This window comes from Hoplias malabaricus, chromosome 1, assembly GCF_029633855.1.
Source record: "Hoplias malabaricus isolate fHopMal1 chromosome 1, fHopMal1.hap1, whole genome shotgun sequence".
NCBI classification, from domain to species: Eukaryota; Metazoa; Chordata; class Actinopteri; order Characiformes; family Erythrinidae; genus Hoplias; species Hoplias malabaricus.
Window position 1 is genome coordinate 76,244,508 of NC_089800.1, and position 21,588 is coordinate 76,266,095.

General features: G+C 40.3%; 2 protein-coding genes across 5 annotated transcripts; both read left to right on the forward strand.

Annotated features, from left to right (window-relative positions):
- The first annotated feature begins 817 nt into the window (after positions 1 to 817).
- LOC136699075 (protein max-like) lies at positions 818 to 9,597 on the forward strand. Of its 4 annotated transcripts, none has more exons than XM_066673529.1 (6): positions 818 to 1,045; positions 1,323 to 1,349; positions 3,387 to 3,494; positions 4,668 to 4,730; positions 6,347 to 6,470; positions 7,715 to 9,597. In XM_066673529.1, the coding sequence occupies exons 1-6, from the start codon at positions 863 to 865 to the stop codon at positions 7,897 to 7,899; spliced, it is 690 nt and encodes a 229-aa protein (XP_066529626.1). In that variant the 5' UTR covers positions 818 to 862; the 3' UTR covers positions 7,900 to 9,597. The 4 variants fall into 4 exon arrangements, with proteins under 4 accessions (XP_066529626.1, XP_066529618.1, XP_066529639.1 ...); XM_066673521.1 differs by having other exon boundaries at positions 6,332 to 6,470; positions 7,715 to 9,596; XM_066673542.1 differs by lacking the exon at positions 4,668 to 4,730 and having other exon boundaries at positions 824 to 1,045; positions 7,715 to 9,589.
- Positions 9,598 to 18,184: 8,587 nt separating this feature from the next.
- Positions 18,185 to 19,553, forward strand: gpx2 (glutathione peroxidase 2). Its single transcript, XM_066683848.1, has 2 exons — positions 18,185 to 18,406; positions 19,122 to 19,553. The coding sequence occupies exons 1-2, from the start codon at positions 18,185 to 18,187 to the stop codon at positions 19,473 to 19,475; spliced, it is 576 nt and encodes a 191-aa protein (XP_066539945.1). The 3' UTR covers positions 19,476 to 19,553.
- The last annotated feature ends 2,035 nt before the right edge of the window (positions 19,554 to 21,588 follow it).

Here is a 21,588-nt window from a genome sequence, read left to right on the forward strand (position 1 = left end):
TATGAGTAGTTTTCAAGTGGTTTTAAAAACTTGTGCTGTGCACAAAGGATTGTGGGTGACTTAAGTTCTGGGAAGAAACACCAGTCAGATTTTCAGAAAGGTGTGTTTTTAGAACATTGGTAGGCTCTTAAAGTGTACAATGACTTAACAGCTGAGATACATACTTTACTTCTGCTGTGTCCTTGGCAAGTCTCATGTGAGAGCAGGAAGAACACTACATTCTGTGAATAATTCTATAAAGGTTTGCATTACAGAATAATTTTTAACAAAAAAAAAAAATATGTACAAAGTATAACAATTTTTTGAATGTCTGCTATAAGCTTCTGACATCGGTTTAATAGAACTGGCATAAAATGTGAACACAACTGCTATAACAATGGTAGCAGAGATGAGCATGATTTTAGCAGAACATAATAAGGGAGGAAAATATTCTTGAAGAAACTGTTGCACAATATATTTGTTTTTTTTTCAGAAACTGTTATAATCTTATTATAATCTTAATTTAGTAATACTTACACACACACACACAGACATGTATAAGTATTTCTGTCATGTGAAAAATAATTAATTGAAATAAAAACAAAAGTAAACGTATAAAAATACATAATTAAAATGTATAATAAATATTAAAACGATTTTTTTTGTGTGTGTGTGCATTCATACATACATACATACATACATACATACATACACATATAGTGTATATATTTTTCCCTGATATAAATATCTCATGAGCTTCAGGGAGGATTTAAGTGACACGTGCCGCACTGTCCACGCTCATGTGACGCGCAATCTGCGGTGACGTGACAACAACTCCCTGCCTCCGCTGTAGTTCTCTTCGAGAACCCCGCTTCACTTTTGAATGAGAGGGGACCCCACTAAGAACCACATTACCCATCGAGCAGTGCGGCGCGACGGCGTTGAGGAGTCACGTGTCCCTGTGTGTTCAGGGTGCTGTTGTGTGCGTGAGACTCGACCGAAGGATCAGCTTCAACCGCTCCGACGGAGAATGAGCGACAACGACGACATCGAGGTCGACAGCGACGTGAGTGAAGGCGCCTTTTGCCAGAGATTCACACATTCTGAAACACAGAGTGAAGAGAGGGAGAGAGAGGCGCGCGGAGGTAGAGATAACGAGGACCGAGAGGGAGCGCCATGTGAACGCGCGCTGAGGCGCGTGCTCGCTCCACTGTGTTCCTCACTGAGGCGCTAGCAGCTTCAGGAAGCTAGCCGTGCTTGTGTCTGCTATTTCTCTCCCCTGTTTCACTTTCTGTGCCGTTCATGAGTCCGAAGCCCTCTCTAATTCTGTTTTCTCTCTGTAGGAAGAGTCCTCGAGGTTTCACCCTGTGGTAGGTATCAGCTTTAGTGAATAAAATGCCTTAACGTCATTATTAACGTTAGCTCCGTGGCCTGTAGCTTGTAGCTGGCTGAGCCCGAGCTCCAGGAACCTTAGGGAGTGATGTGTGAATGTGTGTGGTAAACAAACAAACACACACACACACAGACATACACACTTAGAGAATAAAGAATTTTAATAAGTCCTAATAATGAAAACATTTCCTACTGTGTAATAATGATATGTCAGACATGATGTACTATCTTAAGTTAATGCTTGGATTCTCATAAACATGAGGTCATATCTTTCATGGCTTAGTATATCATAAGAATGATTTGCAGTTTTATAATAACGAGGGCCTATCACACCAGCTAAATCTGACTCGTTATCTCGTGATAATGAAGTCTATCGACTCATACGACTCATCTCATAATACAAACCTCAACATTAGGCTCTGTTGCATAATAATGAAGTGCTATTCTTACTTTGAGATCTTAAATCAGATTTTTTATGAAAATGTAAATCAATGTATTTATATGGCAATAATATATATACCAAAGTAGAATTTGAAGCATTATAGTGTTGGTTCCAATATCGCTGTGCACAGCAATTAAAGTGTGTTTGAATGCACATGCATAGCAAAAATACAGACCTCAAAAACGGAAGTTTACCCAACGCAGTCTTCAGACATTCATACTGGGTGAATATACCCTGACAACATAAAGCTTGTAAACTTCCTGTAGATGAGTTGGGCCAATCAGAATCATCCAAACACTTGTGCTGTGGATATAACAACACAGCCGGATCTCTCAGATTATGTTTGCAATTCCAGTTAGAAAAGAAATCTTATTTCTGTTGGAACAAATTCTTGTATCTCAATTTTATACATTTCCCACTTGTCGGAATAATGTGAAAAATATGGAGTGTTTATACAAATGCTCTACAGTTGCTTGGTGTAAACTGAATTAATACAGTAATTATATTAAACATTAGGGATTTTTCTCCTGTTAAAATTTTGGAATAATGAAATTTTGACTGTTTAATTTGCTGGTGTTCTTAGCGTAAAACAAACAAACAAACAAACAGGCCTGGATCTTAAATATACAGGAATATCTTGGTCAAAAGGATCAAAGATTTAGAGATTAGCAACGAAGCAAGCACCTCTGCAAACCAGTGTGGTCTTCCTTTAATGAGTATTAATTCTTCTCATGCTGCTAACCACTTAAGGTAAATTGGCAAGCTTAGGTTCTTGTGTTAAAACTCCCAAAGCTTTGTTCGTCATACTCCATAATTTTCATCTGCATATTTGTTGAGAACAGTTGAGGTAAAACGACCCTCAAATGGCCTTGAAAACTCAACTAGTCATGGGTGATTCTGCAGCCTCATCATCTAGCCCTGTTTTAGAAATTGTCTGCATTGCAGTTTATAGTATACAGCCACAGATTCAGCTTATCAGACACTTCATTTTGAAAGTAGTATGTGTGTGTACAGAAAACACACACTGAGCAGTGAGATGTTTGGGCCAGGACCTGGGAACACTGACCTACGAGTCTAATTATAGTGTGTGGTCAATGACCGCTCTCCTTCACTTCAGAGAAGTGAGAGGTATCAAATGATGGTATCTGTTGCGTTTTCACACGAGATATTTGGTTTTGGGTGCAGTTGCATATAGAGGGAGTGAAGCACATGCTCTTCATATGCTTTCATGTCATACCCCTGCTGTGCTTGATAAGTAAATCTTCTTGTTGTCAGCAGATAATCATAATGACAACTAATTTGAGACTAAGTATTGTTTCTAGGATTTTTATCAAAGATAAATGATATACATCTACATCTTGTAAACAAAATCTTGAAATTGATCTAAAACTGTTGCGTTACTACACACTGACCATAGTGTAAGGAGTAAGTCTGATGATTAGTATTAGTTTGAAGACTCTAGGTCCCTGGTCTTGGGTTCATTTGTTGCATAATTAATGTAATATAATGTCTTTGATTTTTTTTTTAGATATATAAGAATATTAACTATTTTCTTTCTGTCTTTAAACCCCAGGCAGACAAGCGGGCACACCACAATGCACTGGAGCGCAAGCGCAGGGACCACATCAAAGACAGTTTTCACAGTTTACGTGATTCTGTGCCTTCTTTACAAGGAGAGAAGGTTGGATTTAAGATTGCTCATTCAGCTATTTGTGTGCCAGATCAGACTTATTGCAGCTCAAATTGATTGAAGATATTTTTCAGGCCCCATCCACAAGGATCTGTTTATTTACAAAAACGGAGATGTTCTGGTGGCTACAAAAGCATTGTTGCCATGCCAGTCCAGTAGGAGGCAATAGTACTTTTTAAAGAGAGGCATCAAAACACCAATACATGAGAGAAACGGGTTTAATCCCAAATCACTCCAGACTTCCTATGTAGTGCACTACACAAGTCACAAAATAACTGAATCTGGATCTTAATAATGCATTATCTATTTCTAATACAGCTTCATTTATATTTATTCATATGTGGCAATCTGAAATTTAGAGCTAACTGTATGTACATTGTAGTTTAATGACTTATGGACTTCACTAAATAGGGAGTGAGGAGTTATTTGTGTTTCAGCCGGAGAATGGCACGCTGTGTGACGTCAGCGTATTGGAAAATATCCATATTCTTTGGTCCACACGATTTTAAAGAATCTCCACCTTGGAGAGTGTTCAATGTCCTAAAACTGTGTGGACACAAGGCCAAAACGCAGACAAAAACTTGTGTGGAAAGATCTGTGTGGATGGGGCCTCAGAGATTGTTCTTTGCCAAGGGGCAGTGTAATTATGGAATTTATTTATATTTTATAATAATATTATTCATTTTTTAAACTAAACTATGCAGCATTTCTCAGTTAAAAAGTGTTGATTGATGTTGTGCTAGTAAACTTTGGTTGTTTTAGACCAGGTTAAGTGTTATTTTGCTTTTAAGCATGAATCACCTTGCTATATGTACTGTTTGTAGACAATATGCTTGGTAGTCTCATTTTATATCTGCATTTTTATGTAGACACTTACTGGTAGTTAAATCATTCAAAATAGTAAAAATTAGGGGTGGGACTTAAACGCGTTAATTTCGATTAATTAATTACGGGGAAAATAACGAAATAAAAATTTAATGCATTTTAATAGCACTTTGTGCCATGGACAGTTTCTCAGTGCATGAGTTCCAGGCATACAGATTATAACGACGCGCAATGTGATGAACATGATGGAGATGACGGAAGAGACTATGCTGGTGGATGGGAAATTTAAATACAAGTAACTTGTACAAACAAATATGTTGTTATTTGCACTTTATGCAGGAAGGAGTTTGCTTATCACAGGAGCACTTTCACCGTTCGTTACATGTTGGGGCTAGCGCGCAGGTCAGTAATGTTAACAGTACAGTGATCCCTCATTTTTCGCGGGAATGTGTTCCAAGACCACCCGCGAAAAACAAATTTCCGCAAAGTGTTAACAACTGTTAACAACCCACCCTTTGCATTAGACAGTCATATAGTTTCAGCTGGAACTATATGTGAGATCCTACCAGTTTCTTTAATAGAGTCATTCCTAAGCTTTGATTTAGCGTCAGTAAATTTTACTCGGATGTGGACATGAACAATACATGTACTGTACCTAAGAAATACTTGTAAATATTATATTTTGTCACCTACAGGCCTAGTCTAATACAAGTAAATAATAAAAAAGCCCTCTTGAAAAAACCCGCGAAGTAGCGAATCTGTGAAAGATGAACCGCGAAGTAGCGAGGGATTACTGTAACGCAAACAGTGTCGCCAGTCAACACTCAACCACATGTCGGGGTTCACATTCAGAAACCAAATGTCCACGTCAGACAAATTGACCAATTCACTTGTAGTAAACTGGTGGGAAAATAAAAATAAAGATTTTTAATTTAAACTTATGTTCATTGATTCATTCATCAACCAAACTTAAATCAATATTTCTCATGCTAAATATTGAAATGTGATTAAAATTACAAAGCTTCTAATTAATTCGATTATTTTTTTAATCAAGTCCCACCCCTAGTAAAAATACTAGTTGACATATATTTATTTGCATGAACTTAGTATAATATCTCTGTTGGCCCATACTGAGTTATACAGAGTTATACTCATTATGAGTTGGCCCATGTGTCAACAAAATTAATAGATTACTGGGATGTACTGTGACATCTAAATTACAGCGACTATTTAGTTTTCACAGTTTAAATGTTTATGTTGGTTTCATGTGTGTCACCAGTTGTAACTATCAGCTGTCAGCTACATTTAATTTCCAGACTTTATAAATTCTGACCTTGTGCTAAAATTCAGTTACTATAGGCTCCTCAGAGCATCTGTGTAAAAAGAGAGAGTAACTGATGACCACAAGTCAGGGGAAGACTGTATGAAGATAGCTGTTTGTGCAGTGTGTTAAGGAAAGGCTGTTCAGAGGAACAGTGGATGTCAAGATGAAATCTAAGAGAGTCCACCATGGACCTTCATAGGTGCAAACTGAAGCTTTTAATGGCCCTCACAGTTTAAAAAACACAGATAATTTGTGGCCTGACCTTAAATAAATTGTTCATGTAGGATGATTCAGTAATATCTCAGAATTAGAAGCTTTTGGCAGAGATATACAACAGTAGGATTTCAGACTTTTTAGCTAGTTAAAGTTTTACAAGCTGTGGTTTAAAATGCAGTGTGTTGATGGTGTAAGGTGCCAGTTGTTTGCACAAGTCTTATTAGGGATGTTGAATTTTTATTATTGTTGTTATTGTTATTATTATTATTTTTTTAATCATGAACTGTGTGTTTGGGTTTACTACAAGTGTTGTGTTTTTATAATTGCTAAGCTATGGAGGAAGTTTACTAGTTCTCAATTTAATAAAATGGCTTTTGCATGCAAGTACAATTCAGAAATGAAAGCTGTTGGCTTTGGAATGTGCAACCTTGCGTCATGGTTTAGTGTTGTCTTTCTCTAACAGCACTCTTTCAAACAGGCTTCCAGAGCTCAGATTCTAGACAAAGCCACAGAGTACATTCAGTACATGCGCCGGAAGAACCACACACACCAGCAGGACATTGACGACCTGAAGAAACAGAACGCTCTGCTGGAGCAGCAGGGTGAGTAGTGTTGGACAGTGATCACATTTTTTGTTTTTTGGAATTTCAGTACAGCTGGTTTAAAATAAACCATATATGAGTTTAAATGCATTTGAAATCTGTGAACCCTGAAGGAATCACAGATCAGCCAAAACATATAAAATACATGTAACATTAATTATTTTGTTACACTGACACATGACATCGTTGTGGGAAATATATGGCACCAAGTGAACAGTCAGTTCTTGAAGTTGATGTGTTGGAAGTAGGAAAATGAACAAGTGTAATAATCTGAGTTACTTTGATCAGATGTGTTGGTCAGAGTTTTTTTGGGTGTCCAGGCTACCCCACCCGGACTGTGCATTGCAGCTTGCTGTGTATGGGGCTTTGAACCAACAAAACCATGTGTGCCCATGTTGACATTTGCTTTTACAAGATCTGGACAACTTGGGGGGTGCTTACCTGAAATGGAACCATGTTTCACTATGAGAAGAAGGCAAGCCTGTGGAAGCAGTGTGATGCTCTAGACCAGAGTTTTTCAAATCTGGACCTCTGTTCCAAGTTCCAGGATGGGATTTCTAAATTGGCTGGCCAGTATAACACTATAGCTGCCACTGCTTAATGTACCTGACTGGCCAAGTGTAGTGTCATACAGCTTAGCCATTTTAAAATCCTGGCCTTGAACCGGAATCCATGGTATGGGTATGAAGATCTCTCCTCTAGACAATGTTCAGTTGCGAAACCTTGGGTCCTTGCATCCATTTGGATGTGCATTCTAGATAAATAGTGCTGTGTCATTTAAGGTAAAAAAAAAAAAAAAGGAATGGAAAATTAGAATACATTTGGAATAAAGGCTGTAACTCTGTGTTTTGTGGCTCACAGGTAATACTCATTATTTGAGGATATGTGCTTCCAGCCTCATGTAATGTCTTGTAGTTTTCCATGGTTTTGCTGTTTAATCCATGCTCAAATGTAGGGCTCCACCTCACATGTTTGTGCTTACCATTTGGAGGTGGTGCCCCTCAAAAACTACCCAACGAACAATTGCGACTGCACCAGAGTCTGCAGACTAGAGCCAATTTGCACAGACTCGGTCCAGGCTGGAAATCAGGCTAAAATCATGTAGTGTATCCCGAGCTTTAGGCTATATTAACCTACCACTGTAAAATTATACATTTTAGTTTTGGTTGAATGGATACAGGAAAATGTATCGTTTGCTTGCTGACCCCTCAATAAACCTCGTATCTGTGTTTTGCTCCTTGTAGTCCGTGCTCTGGAAAAAGCCAAGGGGAACGTGCAGCTCCAGGCCAGCTACTCCTCAGACAGCAGCTTGTACACCAACCCAAAGGGCAGCGCCGTGTCAGCCTTCGACGGTGGCTCTGACTCCAGCTCAGAGTCAGAGTCCGAAGAACCGCCCACCAATAAGAAAGTGCGTGCGGAGCCCAGCTAGATCCAGCCCACCCTTCGGTTCAGACTCTCTTCTCAGTTGTCGCATTTTGTCTCGTCCTCCACAACCTGTCCCTCCCTCTTTCCCCTCTTTTGTGCATTCAGAAACTGGGGGCGGGTCCTGAGAAAGGCTCTGAAGTTTCTGCCTTTCACCCCCCCAACACTGATGCCGCTCTGCACACAGATCAAATCCAGCCAATGCTCCTCTGAAAGGTGGGAGTTTGACAGTTACAGACTGCAATTACCTTTTATAAGCTCCTCAGTAGTTGTGTACAAATTACAAAATGGCCCCATATTGTTATTACCCAGATGAGCCTATTTGGAGTTGAGGAGGGGAAAAAATAGTTTACCTTTGTAAGATTTGTACTTTTCCACAAAATATGGTGCTTTTAATTAAAAAAAAAAGGAAAAAAAAAAAGAATGGGGGGTGGGGCGGGGGTTTGTGGCCATTTGATCCACTTCACTGATCTAGAAGATTGATATTCTCCCCTTTTTGGAAAATGTTGCAAAATTTATTTAATGTAACATTGAGGCTGTATTTTGTTCTTGTGTAGTACATTGTTTTGCCTGAGATTGTAAGTGGAATTTGATGGCCTCTACTTTTACACATCCTCACCTCATAGTTTGGAACTTTAGATTATTTTTTTTTACTGCACCAAATGAGGACTTTTAATACAGGTAATATTCCCTGCAGGAATTTGAATGTTACCCAGTGCGGTTGTAAGGTGTTTTGTTTTGGTTTTTTTAAATACTTAATTACAGGTAAGTTTGTTCATTTCAGTATGTAGTACTTGGCACTGTATACTCGTAATGTAATCCTCTCAACCGAAAAATCTTCCCTGGAAATTTTTGCCTGACTGGGGAATATTTCTCTCTTCAGTTGTTTCATTTAAAAGACATAGTGTGTATGAAATAGATATTGCTTTTATTCCATTCCATGGAAATTACAGGTATGTTGTACATACTGCCAACAGTTGTCTTGCGAGTTGAGGCGTACCTTTACTATGAGACTACAAATAAAACTATTTTATCCTTATCCACATCAGGTGTAATTGTGCTGGAAGGGGTTAAAGTGCTATAGTGGTTTAATACCTTCCGAAGGTGCTATGATATTTTTATGGTGTTGCACATTACCGGAGCGCAATGTGCACAGTTCATGGAAGGCGTTGCTATACCTTTTGTATTTTAAAGTTTGACAGTGGAAAATTGATAAAGCACAATTTAAATTGACAGATTTTTCATCAGTGTTGAAAAGTGCCAAATATTTGTTGCACAATCTTCATCAATTAGGTTGGATGTACATTAGAAATGAGGCATAAACAGGCATCCTCAACCATGTAATTAACATAATTATAGTATGTTCCAGTAAACTTTGTCAGCCTTCACCATTTATTAAGCCTGCATTGGTTGATAGCTTTAGTCATCCGTTGGTGATTGTAGACATTACTTGGATTGCGGTACTGACTGCATTTGTCGGGTTGTGAATAATTACAGATTATAATGATTAATTTTAGCTTTAATAGGGTGAATGGGCAAGAAAAGTGTTTCAAAATTGGGAAATGCTATTGCTTTGTTTGTGCTAGTTTATTATAATGTAATAAATATAATGTAGTATGGACACAAGCATCTGAAATAGATTTTCTCTGATGGTGTGCTGGGGGCACTCTCCATGATCAGGTGTGTTCAGTGATTAGGGAGGAGACTCACTGCGCCTTTGTGTTGAGAGAAGCCAGTTGAGGTGGTTCGGGCATCTGATAAGGATGCCTCCTGGACCCCTCCCACTGGAGGTATACCAGGCACATCCAACTGGAGGGAGGCCCCAGGACAGACCCAGGACACGCTATAGGGATTATATATCCCGGCTGGGCTGGGAACGCCTAGGGAGGCTCCCAGGAGGAGTTGGTGGAAGTTGCAAGGGACAGAGATGCCTAGGTTTCTTTGCTCACCCTGTTGCCTCCACAACTTTGAAAAGGATTAAGCGGAGAAAAAAATGATTATATTAAGTATAAAGTAGCAGGACCAAATGCCAGAATTTCAGCAAACTTCAGTGTCCAAAACAACTGTCTACTTAATAAATCTACTTAGTATTAGCAGTATATTTGCCTGGTGGATCTGTGGCCTCATCAGACTGACAAATATTGCCGCTGGAAAAGGGGGAAATAATTCCTGATTCAGCGTGCTGATTTAGACTGGCTCTAGACTAGTCCAGTTTGGGGTGTTGGACTTTTGACATAATTTGTCATGCGGGTTCTTATCAGACCTATTCACTGTGATGGTCATAAATGGGTTTAATCAAGGTTAATAATTATATATGTCTGAGATTACAGGACGGACATCTTTTCATTACAGTAGCTCCTTAAAACACTGGTACTGCTGTTAAAAAGTGCATAATGGAGTTCTCTTCCTTATCTAACAGGACTATTTGGCTGTTAGGAGTCCTAATAGTAAAAAAGCACTTGGCATATATTTTTGTATAAATACGCCACTCAAATCTGATTCTTGCAACAAGTTCCAAAAAAAACATATAACAACTTTGAACACCTTTTAATAATCATTTAGGCACGGACAAGATAGCAACTGAATGTATTTTTCTGGTGGGTGTCTGTATCAAAGTGTTTAGTTTATAGCCTCTTGATCTTTGTCTTACCGTCTTCTAACACATTTCATAGTACAAATAAGGTTTCAGCAGTTTTTAAACAAACAAAAAAAAACAACCTACACTTTCAGTCATATGACGCTTTTCCACTGCATGGGATCGGCTCGGCTGTACTCGCTTTTAGTTGGGCACGTATTCGCTAGAACGGCTCCCCCAAGAATTGGATCCGGTGACATGGCAGATCCCCATCTCTAACGGGAACCGTGGGCTTTAACGTTAGCTGCTGTTTACTCTCTTTTTTTGCTGTTGTTTCACGAATAGCTTTTGCCAAAGATTTTCATCAGCCACCAACCCACGAAATGCTTAAAGGTCTTCAAAACACCTTGAGGTAATGTTACAAGCTACCGTTATGAGTCCAAAACGAATGTAAAATCTGCTGTAACTTAAGAGATTTTATAAGCAGTGAGTTTGTACTGGAGCTCTGCATTTCATGGTGATTGACAGGTCTCTCTGACCAATCAGCACTCTGCAGGGTTTATACGTCACGATTTAGTACCAACTGGGCTCCGTTGCAACGCAAGAGAGCAGGAAAGTACCCGGCTCAGGACTAGGCACCAGAATTGGTCAGTGGAAAAGCAAAGGGCAGAGTCAAATCGAGTCATGTAGGTTCCATGCAGTGGAAAAGCACCAGTAGGAAGATCTTGACTGCAGGAAGGCCAGTGTGCCACTGATTAGACAACCACACAGTTGTAACGTGTCCAGTTTATGGCTTAATTGTGATGTAAAAATAGATCCATGGCAAAGAAAATCTGCCAAATGTGAAGAGGCTTGTGTCTTTCAGCTTCAAAATGTGTGTTTTTTACACTACTTATTGCATATTGCAAAACAAGAAGGCAACACCATGGCAGACCATTTCTGCTTTGAAGGTGTGGTGTTGCAAAGACAATTTTCTAAAGGTCAGATTCAGACAGAGAGGGTTTGTTATGCCTTAAACCTAAGGCACCAATCCTGTCACAGCTAGGGGATTTAAAGCTGAAGTGAAGATGAATGAAGTACAGAATGAAGAGAAAAGTCTAAAGTTACTATTAATAAATCTACCCCCTTTTAATCATTAGGGAATATTTTAGTTTTGGGAAATAACTAAAGAATATTATTGATAAACTCATATTTTGATGAGATGTGGGTTTAATTGATCATTGGATGGGAACTTTAACCTGATAAGGCTAAACACTGCTGGGGTGTTTTTATATTTTAAATTAATTTATTCATTTAACACACGGGAGTAGTTAGATGAAAGCTTAAAGGGATATATATCTAATGTTTTTTAGTAAGGCTGTTCATTTTACTTTTATTGAACTGTTGTTGGGGGGCACGGTGGCGCAGCAGCTAGTGTCGCAGTCACACAGCTCCAGAGTTGTCTGCTCTGGGTGGGTGACTGTGAGGAGTTTGGTGTGTTTTCCCTGTGTCTGCATGGGTTTCCTCCGGGTGCTCCGGTTTCCTCCCACGTTCCAAAAACACACGGTAGGTGGATTGGTGACTCAAAAGTGTCTGTAGGTGTGAGTGTGTGTTGCCCTGTGTAGGTCTGGCGCCCCCTCCAGGATGTGTTTCTGCTTTGCGCCCCGTGATTCTGGGTAGGCTCCGGACCCACCATGATCCTGAATTAGAAAAGCGGTTACAGATAATGAATGAATTAATGAAAGTTTAAGAGCCCCACCACAACCCTGAACAGAATGAAGCAGTTACAAATAAATGAATAAGAGCCTATGTTCTCTGTGTCTAATAATAATAGAATTACTTTTTTCTGACTTTAAATACATTTTGACTGGTTCCTGATGGGCGGCACAGTGGCGCAGCAGGTAGTGTCGCTGTCACACAGCTCCAGGGACCTGGAGGTTGAGGGTTCAATTCCCGCTCTGGGTGACTGTTTGTGAGGAGTTGTGAGTGTGTTCTCCCCGTGTACGCGTGGGTTTCCTCCCGGTGCTCCGGTTTCCTCCCACAGTTTAAAAACAAACAAAAAAAAAAACACGTTGGTAGGTGGATTGGTGACTCCAAAGTGTCCGTGTGTCTGTGTTGCCCTGTGAAGGACTGGCGCCCCCTCCAGGGTGTATTCCCACCCATATTGCGCCCAATGATTCCAGGTAGGCCACTGCGACCCTGAATTGGATAAGCAGTTACAGATAATGAATGAATGGTTCCTGATGTGGTGCACAACTGTCTTTCAGGGACACATTGAGACAAGCAAAGATCAGTGTGTAGTTCATGTGGCCTATGCTTTCTTCCACTATGAAAGTGCCTGGTATGCTGGGTTTTCTACGTACACCTACAGTGGGGCAAGTGTTCCTTCTGTTCACAGAGAATCATCCTAGTGTATGACATCACCTGCACAGTGAAGTGGGCAAGCGACATGGGTGAGGTCTGATATGTTCACATATGGTCTCAGTCATACATTGTTTCTTCTGCACTAACACTGCCCTTTACATGTGGTTAACGAACATTTGATCTGTCCTTCATCCCTTTGTCCACAATATGCACCACAAACAGTGCAGAAGAGTCATAGGGGATAAAAATGATGAGAAACACAGAAGACAGGTGGCTACAGAGCAGAGGTCCTAGGTGCTGATTTAAATTTGCTCTACAAGCCCTAAATCTCATGAGTATTTTGAATACATATGAATTTTCTTAACAGTTTATTTAAATTCTATACATTTTACATTTCGGAAGCCTGTCCCCTCAAGGAAAAAGTGTTCTTCTGTCGTGGCCTTTAAGCTGTGTCCACCTCGCCCCCCCTCCGGGTTTCTTCTAGCACTGTGAACATTTCAAGGCTAAACTTTTCTGGAATGGAGCTTTTCATATCAAATCATTTAACAATTGTTTGCAGCTTAACATTTGAATTAAGCAGACATTTTGACAAATGGGTGGAATTTCCCTTTAGGACTGAGTTCCATGAAGCCATTTTTCAGGGGGTTCTGATACAGCTCAGAATTGACTAAAAAATTGTGAAGAAACACTCGCAATTGCTGGAGGTTGTGGGTTTGAGCCCCGCTCCGGGTGACTGTCTGTGAGAAGTTTGGTGTGTTCTCTTCGTGTCTCCGTGTCTTCCTCCCACAGTCCAAAAACACACATTGGTAGGTGCATTGGTGACTTAGGTGTGTCTGAGCAAATTTGTTAGTGTGTGTCGCCCTGCGAAGGACTGGCGCCCCCTCCAGGGTGTGCTCCCACTTTGTGCTCAAGACCCTGAATTGTATAAGTGTTAAATCAATTTAAAAAAAATAAATAAATTGTCATTTTTAATATGACTAGGGTGACCAGATCTACGAAGGTGAAAAAGAGGACACGTTTCGGGAGGGCTACCATTCCGTTGTATGCTTAGCTGAACCAATGTGTGCTTTTAGGTCCTTTACACCTTTATTTGCTACACAAAACATGGGAATTTCTTTTTTAATTCATCCGAGAACGGTTCGGCATAGCTGCTCCAGATGAAGGTAGGTACATGAGCTTTGCCTGACGTAAACAAGGACTACTGACGTGCAGACTGACCAATTAAATGTTTACAGAGAAGGTTATCGACCAATAACGGTAGCTCTACAGTCAGACCGTCCAATCAGAAGATTTTAGGCTACTTCACCACGCCACCACTCAGGCGAACCAATCGGAGTAGGGGAGGGCGGGACTAGTTTGAACGAAACGCTTCTCGAATAAATTCTAGAAAAACAAAATCCCGGACGTTTGTGAAATTCCGCCAGGACATTTTTTTAAGACTAAAAAAAGGACATGTCCGGGTAAAAGAGGACGTCTGGTCACCCTAAATATGACAAAGCAGTTACCATGAAATGACACAAGAGTGGGAGAATGAGCTTTGAATGATTTATAGTTACACAAAAATACTTTACACCCCTAACATACATTTGCTTTGTGCTAATATGTGACACAAACTGTCTGAATGTATTTCTTTGAGACGACAATATGTTCCCATTACATCATCAAACAGGTCAATTTGTAGCTTTCATTCCTTTCTTGTCTCTTTGACTTCTAACACGAGCAGCTTTAGTGTTCCACTGTAATTCGACCAATGTTGGGTTAGAGTTACTGTTTGTGCTGTGTCATTCCCAGTCATTAACTCGGTTGTCTGCGCTAGTGCTGCAAGCCAGCAGGAAGGAGGTGGATAACCCTGTCCCATCCAGTGATGACCCTGCTGTTTCTGAAGCGGAGGGGAAATACGCCGTCTACCCTTGTTAGGGGAACTATTGAAGCACGACATATTAAATTGATCTGTATGTCATACCTGTTGAAAAAGCAAATAAAGTGACTGTGGCCATGGTTACTATTGAATAAGCTTCTTCTGTTGGCTCAAAGATATCAGAATATGTCACCTCTCATTCCTGCATCTGTAGTTTTGTCTCATGGCTCCATCCGAGAAGCAAAAGGACGAAAACAAACATTTGGAGACGGCAGTTCTAGACCTCTGCCAATAGAGGGCAGTAAACTGTGAAGCATATCTCTGTTTACAGCTGCAAATCATTAATTCCGTCCCGTCTTTCAAGTCCACGCTCTGGGTGAAGACTATTACCCACGATCAAATGTGATCTTTTGATGCATTTAATCTTATGGTGATTTTTGTTCAACCTCCTGATGCATTAATCCCAAACACACACACATTGTTCATTTTTTTTATGAATATCACAAAAGTCTGCACTTTAAATAGGTCCCTAGGGTGTAGGCCATGAATTGAGGGGCAATATACTGCAGGGAAAGCTTGAGTTAGAACATACACTCCAGTTTATTAGTTACACCTTCATTCACTACATTCACTGTCCATTTGATGAGCTCCACTGATTATTTAGGAGCACATTGTAGTTCTACAATTACAGACTGGAGTCCATCTCTTGCCCTGCTCGTTCTTCAATGGTCAGAACCGCCACGTAGCAGGTATGATTTGTGCGGTGGATCATTCTCAGCGCTGCAGTGACACTGTCGTGTTGGAGGTGTGTTTTTTGTGTTGTGCTTTTATGAGTGGATCAGACACAGCAGTGCTGCTGGAGTGTTTACCGTGTCCACTCACTGTCCACTCTATTAGACACCCCTACCTCATTGGTCCACGTTTTAGATGTAAAATCGGGGAAAGTAGCTCATCTGATTGATGCACAGTTTGTGTTGGTCTTCCTCTTGTCCTTCATCAAGGGACACAGGACACTGTTGGCTGGATATTTTTCATTGGTGGACTATTCTCAGTCCAGCTGTGACACTGAGGGTTTCATATCTGCTCTGTGGTGGTCCTGAGCATTGAAGAACAGGGTCAATGGGGGCAAACAAAGAATGCAAACAACAGATGGACTACAGTTTGTAATTGCAGAACTACAAACTGCTGCTGTCTAGTCAGTGGAGCTTAGAGAATGGAGAGTGCAGAAACAATGCTGCTATTCATGATGTTATGGTTGATTGGTGTATAAATGGTGTCTATTAAGAACTTTAAAACATTTTAATCAATTCATTTCGATATAGACTGAATACTACCCCATCAGTAACAGTGAAAACACTTATGTAAAGATCCCACTCGTGACCTTGATTTGTTCATGGTCAGACTACCATTAGCCAAGAAAGCAAGTGTCAGATATATATTTTAGACCACCCTTAGTACATCAGCTCTTTGGTGGATTAGCAATGACGTCAAATTAAAGATTCTGTGTAACAGAATCAGAGTTTAGGCCCGGCTCCACTGAAGAGGGATTAGATGGAACAGGCATTCATTTTTAATGACACAGGAACATAGGTAATGACTTGCTGAATGTTTAATGCCTCAGAGAGGGATGCAGCCTCTAAAGCTCACACAGAGTTCAGTACTGTGGTCCTCTCCTCACATTCTGCTGCCTTAGCGAAGATTGTAATAGCTACAATAATTTAGCTTCTTCGTCATGAAGGGAATAGCATACTGAATGTCTCTTAAATACAGCACCAGGTACATTACAGAGGACGTCTTTAACTGTTTTATGTAATTTTCTTTGAGAACAGACATAATGCATAGTATCTTTCTTATTCAAGAGATATTTCCAGGCATTCAAGCTTAGATACCAGATGAAATTATATATAAATATTACAATTTCAAAAGGAAAGGGAAGGTCAAAGGAAAGAAGTTTCCAGAACTCAAGTTGAAAAAAATAGTCAAAAATACACAAACATCATTTTCTGAAAAGTTATACATTTTTCAATGAATAGTAAAAATTTTTAAAAATCATGTTATGTGCCACTCATTTAAACAGTATATTTTTTAAAAACATTTCAAACATGAAAATCAATGATTTAATTAATTAATTAATTTATTATATTTAGCTTTTTTTTTTTTGCCCATTTTCATTTAATGCCATTCATTCATTCATTCATTCATTATCTGTAACCCTTATCCAGTTCAGGGTTGTGGTGGGTCCAGAGCCTACCTGGAATCATTGGGCGCAAGGCAGGAATACACCCTGGAGGGGGCGCCAGTCCTTCACAGGGCATCACAGACACACACACACATTCACTCACGCCTACGGACACTTTTTGAGTCGCCAATCCACCTACCAACGTGTGTTTTTGGACTGTGGGAGGAAACCGGAGCACCCGGAGGATACCCATGCGGACATAGGGAGAACACACCAACTCTTCACAGACAGTCACCCGGAGTGGGAATCAAACCCACAACCTCCAGGTCCATGGAGCTGTGTGACACTACCTGCTGCGCCACCGTGCCGCCCCATTTAATGCCAGTAATGCTTTAAAAAAAATAAATAAAAAAAACAGGGCATGTTTACCACAGTGTTGCATAACCTATTCTTTAAATTACACTCTTTAAGTGTTTGGGAACTGAGGAAACCATCTGCTGTAGTCCTGAAAGTGAAATGTTTTCCATTCTTACTCAGTATAAGATTTCTGATGCTCAACATATCGGGTCTCATGAGCCATCAAATATTTTCAGTGAGTCTGAAAACTAAAACAGATTGAGCCACAGCTTCAACCTTCAGTGCTTAACTGTGAGGAGCAGAAGCTCTGATTTGTAGCAATTTTCACTCTGTTCTCTTTCTTCTCCATTCTCAAGTATTCCGTTTTTACTCAGAGCTCTTATATCTGCATGATTGTCAGGTTTATTTTATTCCATTTAACCTTGTCTTTGTGCTTTCACATCAGTGCGTGTCCAGCGACATGATTGCAAAGACTAAGCCCAGGAGGTGAGACAGTTCCTAAGTCTCTGCTTTCTACGTAAGAAGCAGCACAAAATAAATAACTTGCACTTAATTCCTGTGTTGACCAGAAATTGAAGAAATGAAGTGAATTCTCTGACATTTTACAAAGCTATATAAGCTCACATAATGCCTCCCTATGTCAAATTTGAATCATCATTATTTGAATGTCCAGTTTAGTTCACTTGTGGGGACCTTATAGCCATACGGTTTTCTGCAGAGGTCCCTAAAAATCACTTTTGTGTTCACAGCAATATTTCATCATCGAAGGCTGGTGTGTACAGACTGGTGCAGGTTTACACACTACAACCTGAGATGGCCTACCTCTGGCTTTTCACCACATGGACATATCGTGTATCACTTGTATATCTGCTTTCTTCAGTGTCATTTGAAACCCAACCTTTATAGTCGAAGCCAGGCAACGAGGACCTGCATGACAGTTGGGAAGGGGACACACATCCAGACTCTGGCCAACGTCAACCATGACTTTCATAGCCAAGACGTTTTATGACCTGCGTGCTACCACACTTGAGGGGGAATCCATAGATTTCAACATCTACCGAGGACGAGTGGTGCTTATTCAGAATGTGGCCTCGCTCTGAGGGACCACCACCCGGGACTACAGCCAGCTCAACCAGCTCCAGAGCAGGTACCCCCACCGGCTGGTGGTCCTGGGCTTCCCTTGTAACCAGTTCGGCTACCAGGTTGGTAGGAGAATTCATCATCAGTTTTGCTCTGTGATCAACAGTGGTCTACAGCTTTGTTCCTGGAGAGCAATGGGTTTGATTAGATTTATATTGTTCTTATCTTAAGTGGACAGTCATTTCTTTCCCCCCTTTTCTCCACACCCTAACTCAGCACTTAAAGGAACACTATGTTATATTTTTACTTTAACATTATAGCTTCAAAATCATTGTGTTGCTCCACTGTAGTGTAATCATGAGAACTGAGGCTCAACCTTAGGATCAACACTGCAGAAAATGCCCTATGTAAGTTCTTGGGCGAGGGTAGGAAAACCCCAAACAAATTTTCTGGCTCTGGATTTTGCAGTCAGTGGTGGGTATGACCCTTGAAGGCCACTCCATAACATCAACAGCCATCAAAAGCCACTCATGACTATATTGAGTACAGGATGTAGAGCAGCTGCCCATGACTTTAAGTTCACCATGCCTTATACCAAGAGCATTGGCCTGTGAAGTGATGTAGCTCTATTTAGTACCTCAGGACGAATTGTATGAACTTTTATGATCCGAAACTACATAATCCAGCATCTGTATCTGTCCTTTAATATTCCCAAATTCTCAAAGAAATGTGCTAGCATCTGGTATAAAGCCTTCCTGAAAGAGAAGCTGTTACTGCAGCCAGTGTATAGTGTATCTATAGTGTAAATAATTTATAGTTCGTAACCTCTCTTTGCAGGAAAACTGTGCAAATGGAGAAATCTTGAATTCCCTGAAGCATGTGCGCCCAGGAGGAGGCTACGAGCCTTGCTTCACCATTTTTGAGAAGTGCGACGTGAACGGGGCCAACACTCATCCCGTCTTCGCTTACTTGAAAGACAAACTCCCCTACCCTGACGATGACCCAGTCTCCTTTATGCAGGACCCCAAATTCCTTGTCTGGAGCCCGGTCAGTCGGACTGATATCTCATGGAACTTTGAGAAGTTCCTCATCGGCCCTGAAGGGGAGCCTTTCAAGAGATACAGCAAAAAGTTTGAAACCATTGCCATTGAACCTGACATCCTGAGGTTACTGAGGCTGACCAAGAACTAACCAAATCCGCTGTCTCTCTCTTCTAAGCTTGTTGTAACACTTTGACTCAATGTATTTCATCTAATGTTGACACCACTGTGACACCCTCTACTTTCTCTTAATTTACTTAATGAGGAGGATGCTCTAAACCCAAAAGGAGTATCATCTGAGATGGTGTAAATATTAAAGAAATGTAGAGGATGCTAACAGCGACCTATGGGAAAACTTTAATAAAAAAATTAAATGGAACATGGAACCTTGTTTTTTCATTCTTTTATTTCCTGTACCCACTTTATCCTGTTAACCGGAGTTGCGGTGGGTCTGGAGCCTGAAATCAGGAACACACCCTGCAATTGGTGCGCCCGTCGGTCACAGGGCATCACCCACTCACTCACACCAATAGACAGTTTTGCAAAGCCAAAATCCACCTACAAGCAAGTGTTTTCGGACTGGGGGAAAAACTACAGCACCTGGAAGAAACCCACACAGACACAGGGAGAACACACCAAACTCCTCATAGACAGAGACTGTACCTCTGGGAACTGATTCTGGAGTATTTGATGACTTTAGACCCACTGGGTCTAAAGCACAACTTTAAAATCCTTTAATTCATATTCTGTAACTGCTTCGTCCTGTTCAGGGTGGCCATGGATCTGGAGCCTACCTGGAATCATTGGGCGCAAGCCAGGAACATACACACACATACATGAGGGCAGTGCTCATTTACCCACTCACACCTGTGGACAGCCAATCCACCTACAAACCTGTTTGGGGATGATGGGTGGAAACAATTGCATCTGGAGGAAACCCACGCAGACACTGGTAGATTCAGTGACACAAGGCAGTGTTTGAACCCACAACATCAGGACCTTGGAGCTGTGCGACAGCGAAAAATACATAGAGTGCCAGTGCGCTGCCCAACATTACTACAAATTTTAAATTATCAATATTACAATTAAAAATGCCAAAACACATGTAGATTCAGTGATCATTTTAGTTAGCAAATAAATGGTCTATATTTCCATTGTAATCACTATTAAGTTTAAATTTTTCATATCAAACCACTCTTAGTAACTGTTTACATTCCCCTTATACACTCTCTGAAAAAAAGAGGTACTGTGTAAATGTACCTTCTAAAGTACTATCATCATTTTAAAGTCCAGTTGTGTTCCTTAAAGGAACATTACATACTCCTCTTCATAACGAGAGGTGAATATTTGTAAGCTTTCATTATATAGGGTGAATAAAAAGTCACACTACGCCCTTTTATCTAAATACCCCAGCGAGTAATGGGTGAGGGGTAGGGTGACCAGATCTGAGATGGACTGACCAATTAAATGTTTACAGAGAAGGTTATCGACCAATAACGGTAGCTCTACAGTCAGAGCGTCCAATCAGAAGATTTTAGGCTACTTCACCACGCCCCCTTCTCACTCAAGCGAACCAAACGGAGTAGGGGAGGGCGGGACTAGTTTGTGAACGAAACGATACTCGAAATTCTATGAAAGCTCTAGAAAAACAAAATCCCGGACGTTTGTGAAATTCCACCCGGACATTTTTAACTCTAAAAAGGAGGACATGTCCGGGTAAAAGAGGACGTCTGATCACCCTAGGGGCCTATATTTTAAGCTGTGTCCAGAATAGTCGCCAGCTTGTAAGCCGCCATTTTGGATCAAGGGCAAATTTTTCCAATGGGAAGGTGGTCATGTAGCAATATCAATAAATATAAAAAACATAGAAGGTGTCCTGCAACTTTTTACTCACCCTGTTGAAATAAAAACAAAGCAAAATATAAGTCCTGAAGAAGAAATTATGTGTAAAATATCAATTTGGCCTATTATAAATACCTATTATATGTTATAATTATGATCCCAAATTAAAAGTACTGGATGTGGGTACCACAACAGTGAACGTTTTTTTGAGAGTATATTGTACACACAGACTACAGTTCTTTGTGTGGTAAAAGAGCATTTACCATAAAATTGCTCAAATCTGTGTCTAATATGAATGGTTAAGTAAATAATTTACAGTTTTATTTTAATAAAAATGTGTCAACCTACTGTACAAGGTGAATGGTGTTTGTTGATAGACCTACTCTGTCCATTAGGTAGTGCTGTTGAGGCATTTTTGTTCC

Coding starts and splice junctions, on each gene's coding strand:
- LOC136699075 (XM_066673521.1), top strand. CDS start 863: ATGAGAGGGGACCCCACTAAGAACCACATTACCCATCGAGCAGTGCGG. Junction 1,350..3,386: donor CCTCGAGGTTTCACCCTGTG/GTAGGTATCAGC, acceptor TTTAAACCCCAG/GCAGACAAGCGGGCACACCA. Junction 6,471..7,714: donor CGCTCTGCTGGAGCAGCAGG/GTGAGTAGTGTT, acceptor TGCTCCTTGTAG/TCCGTGCTCTGGAAAAAGCC.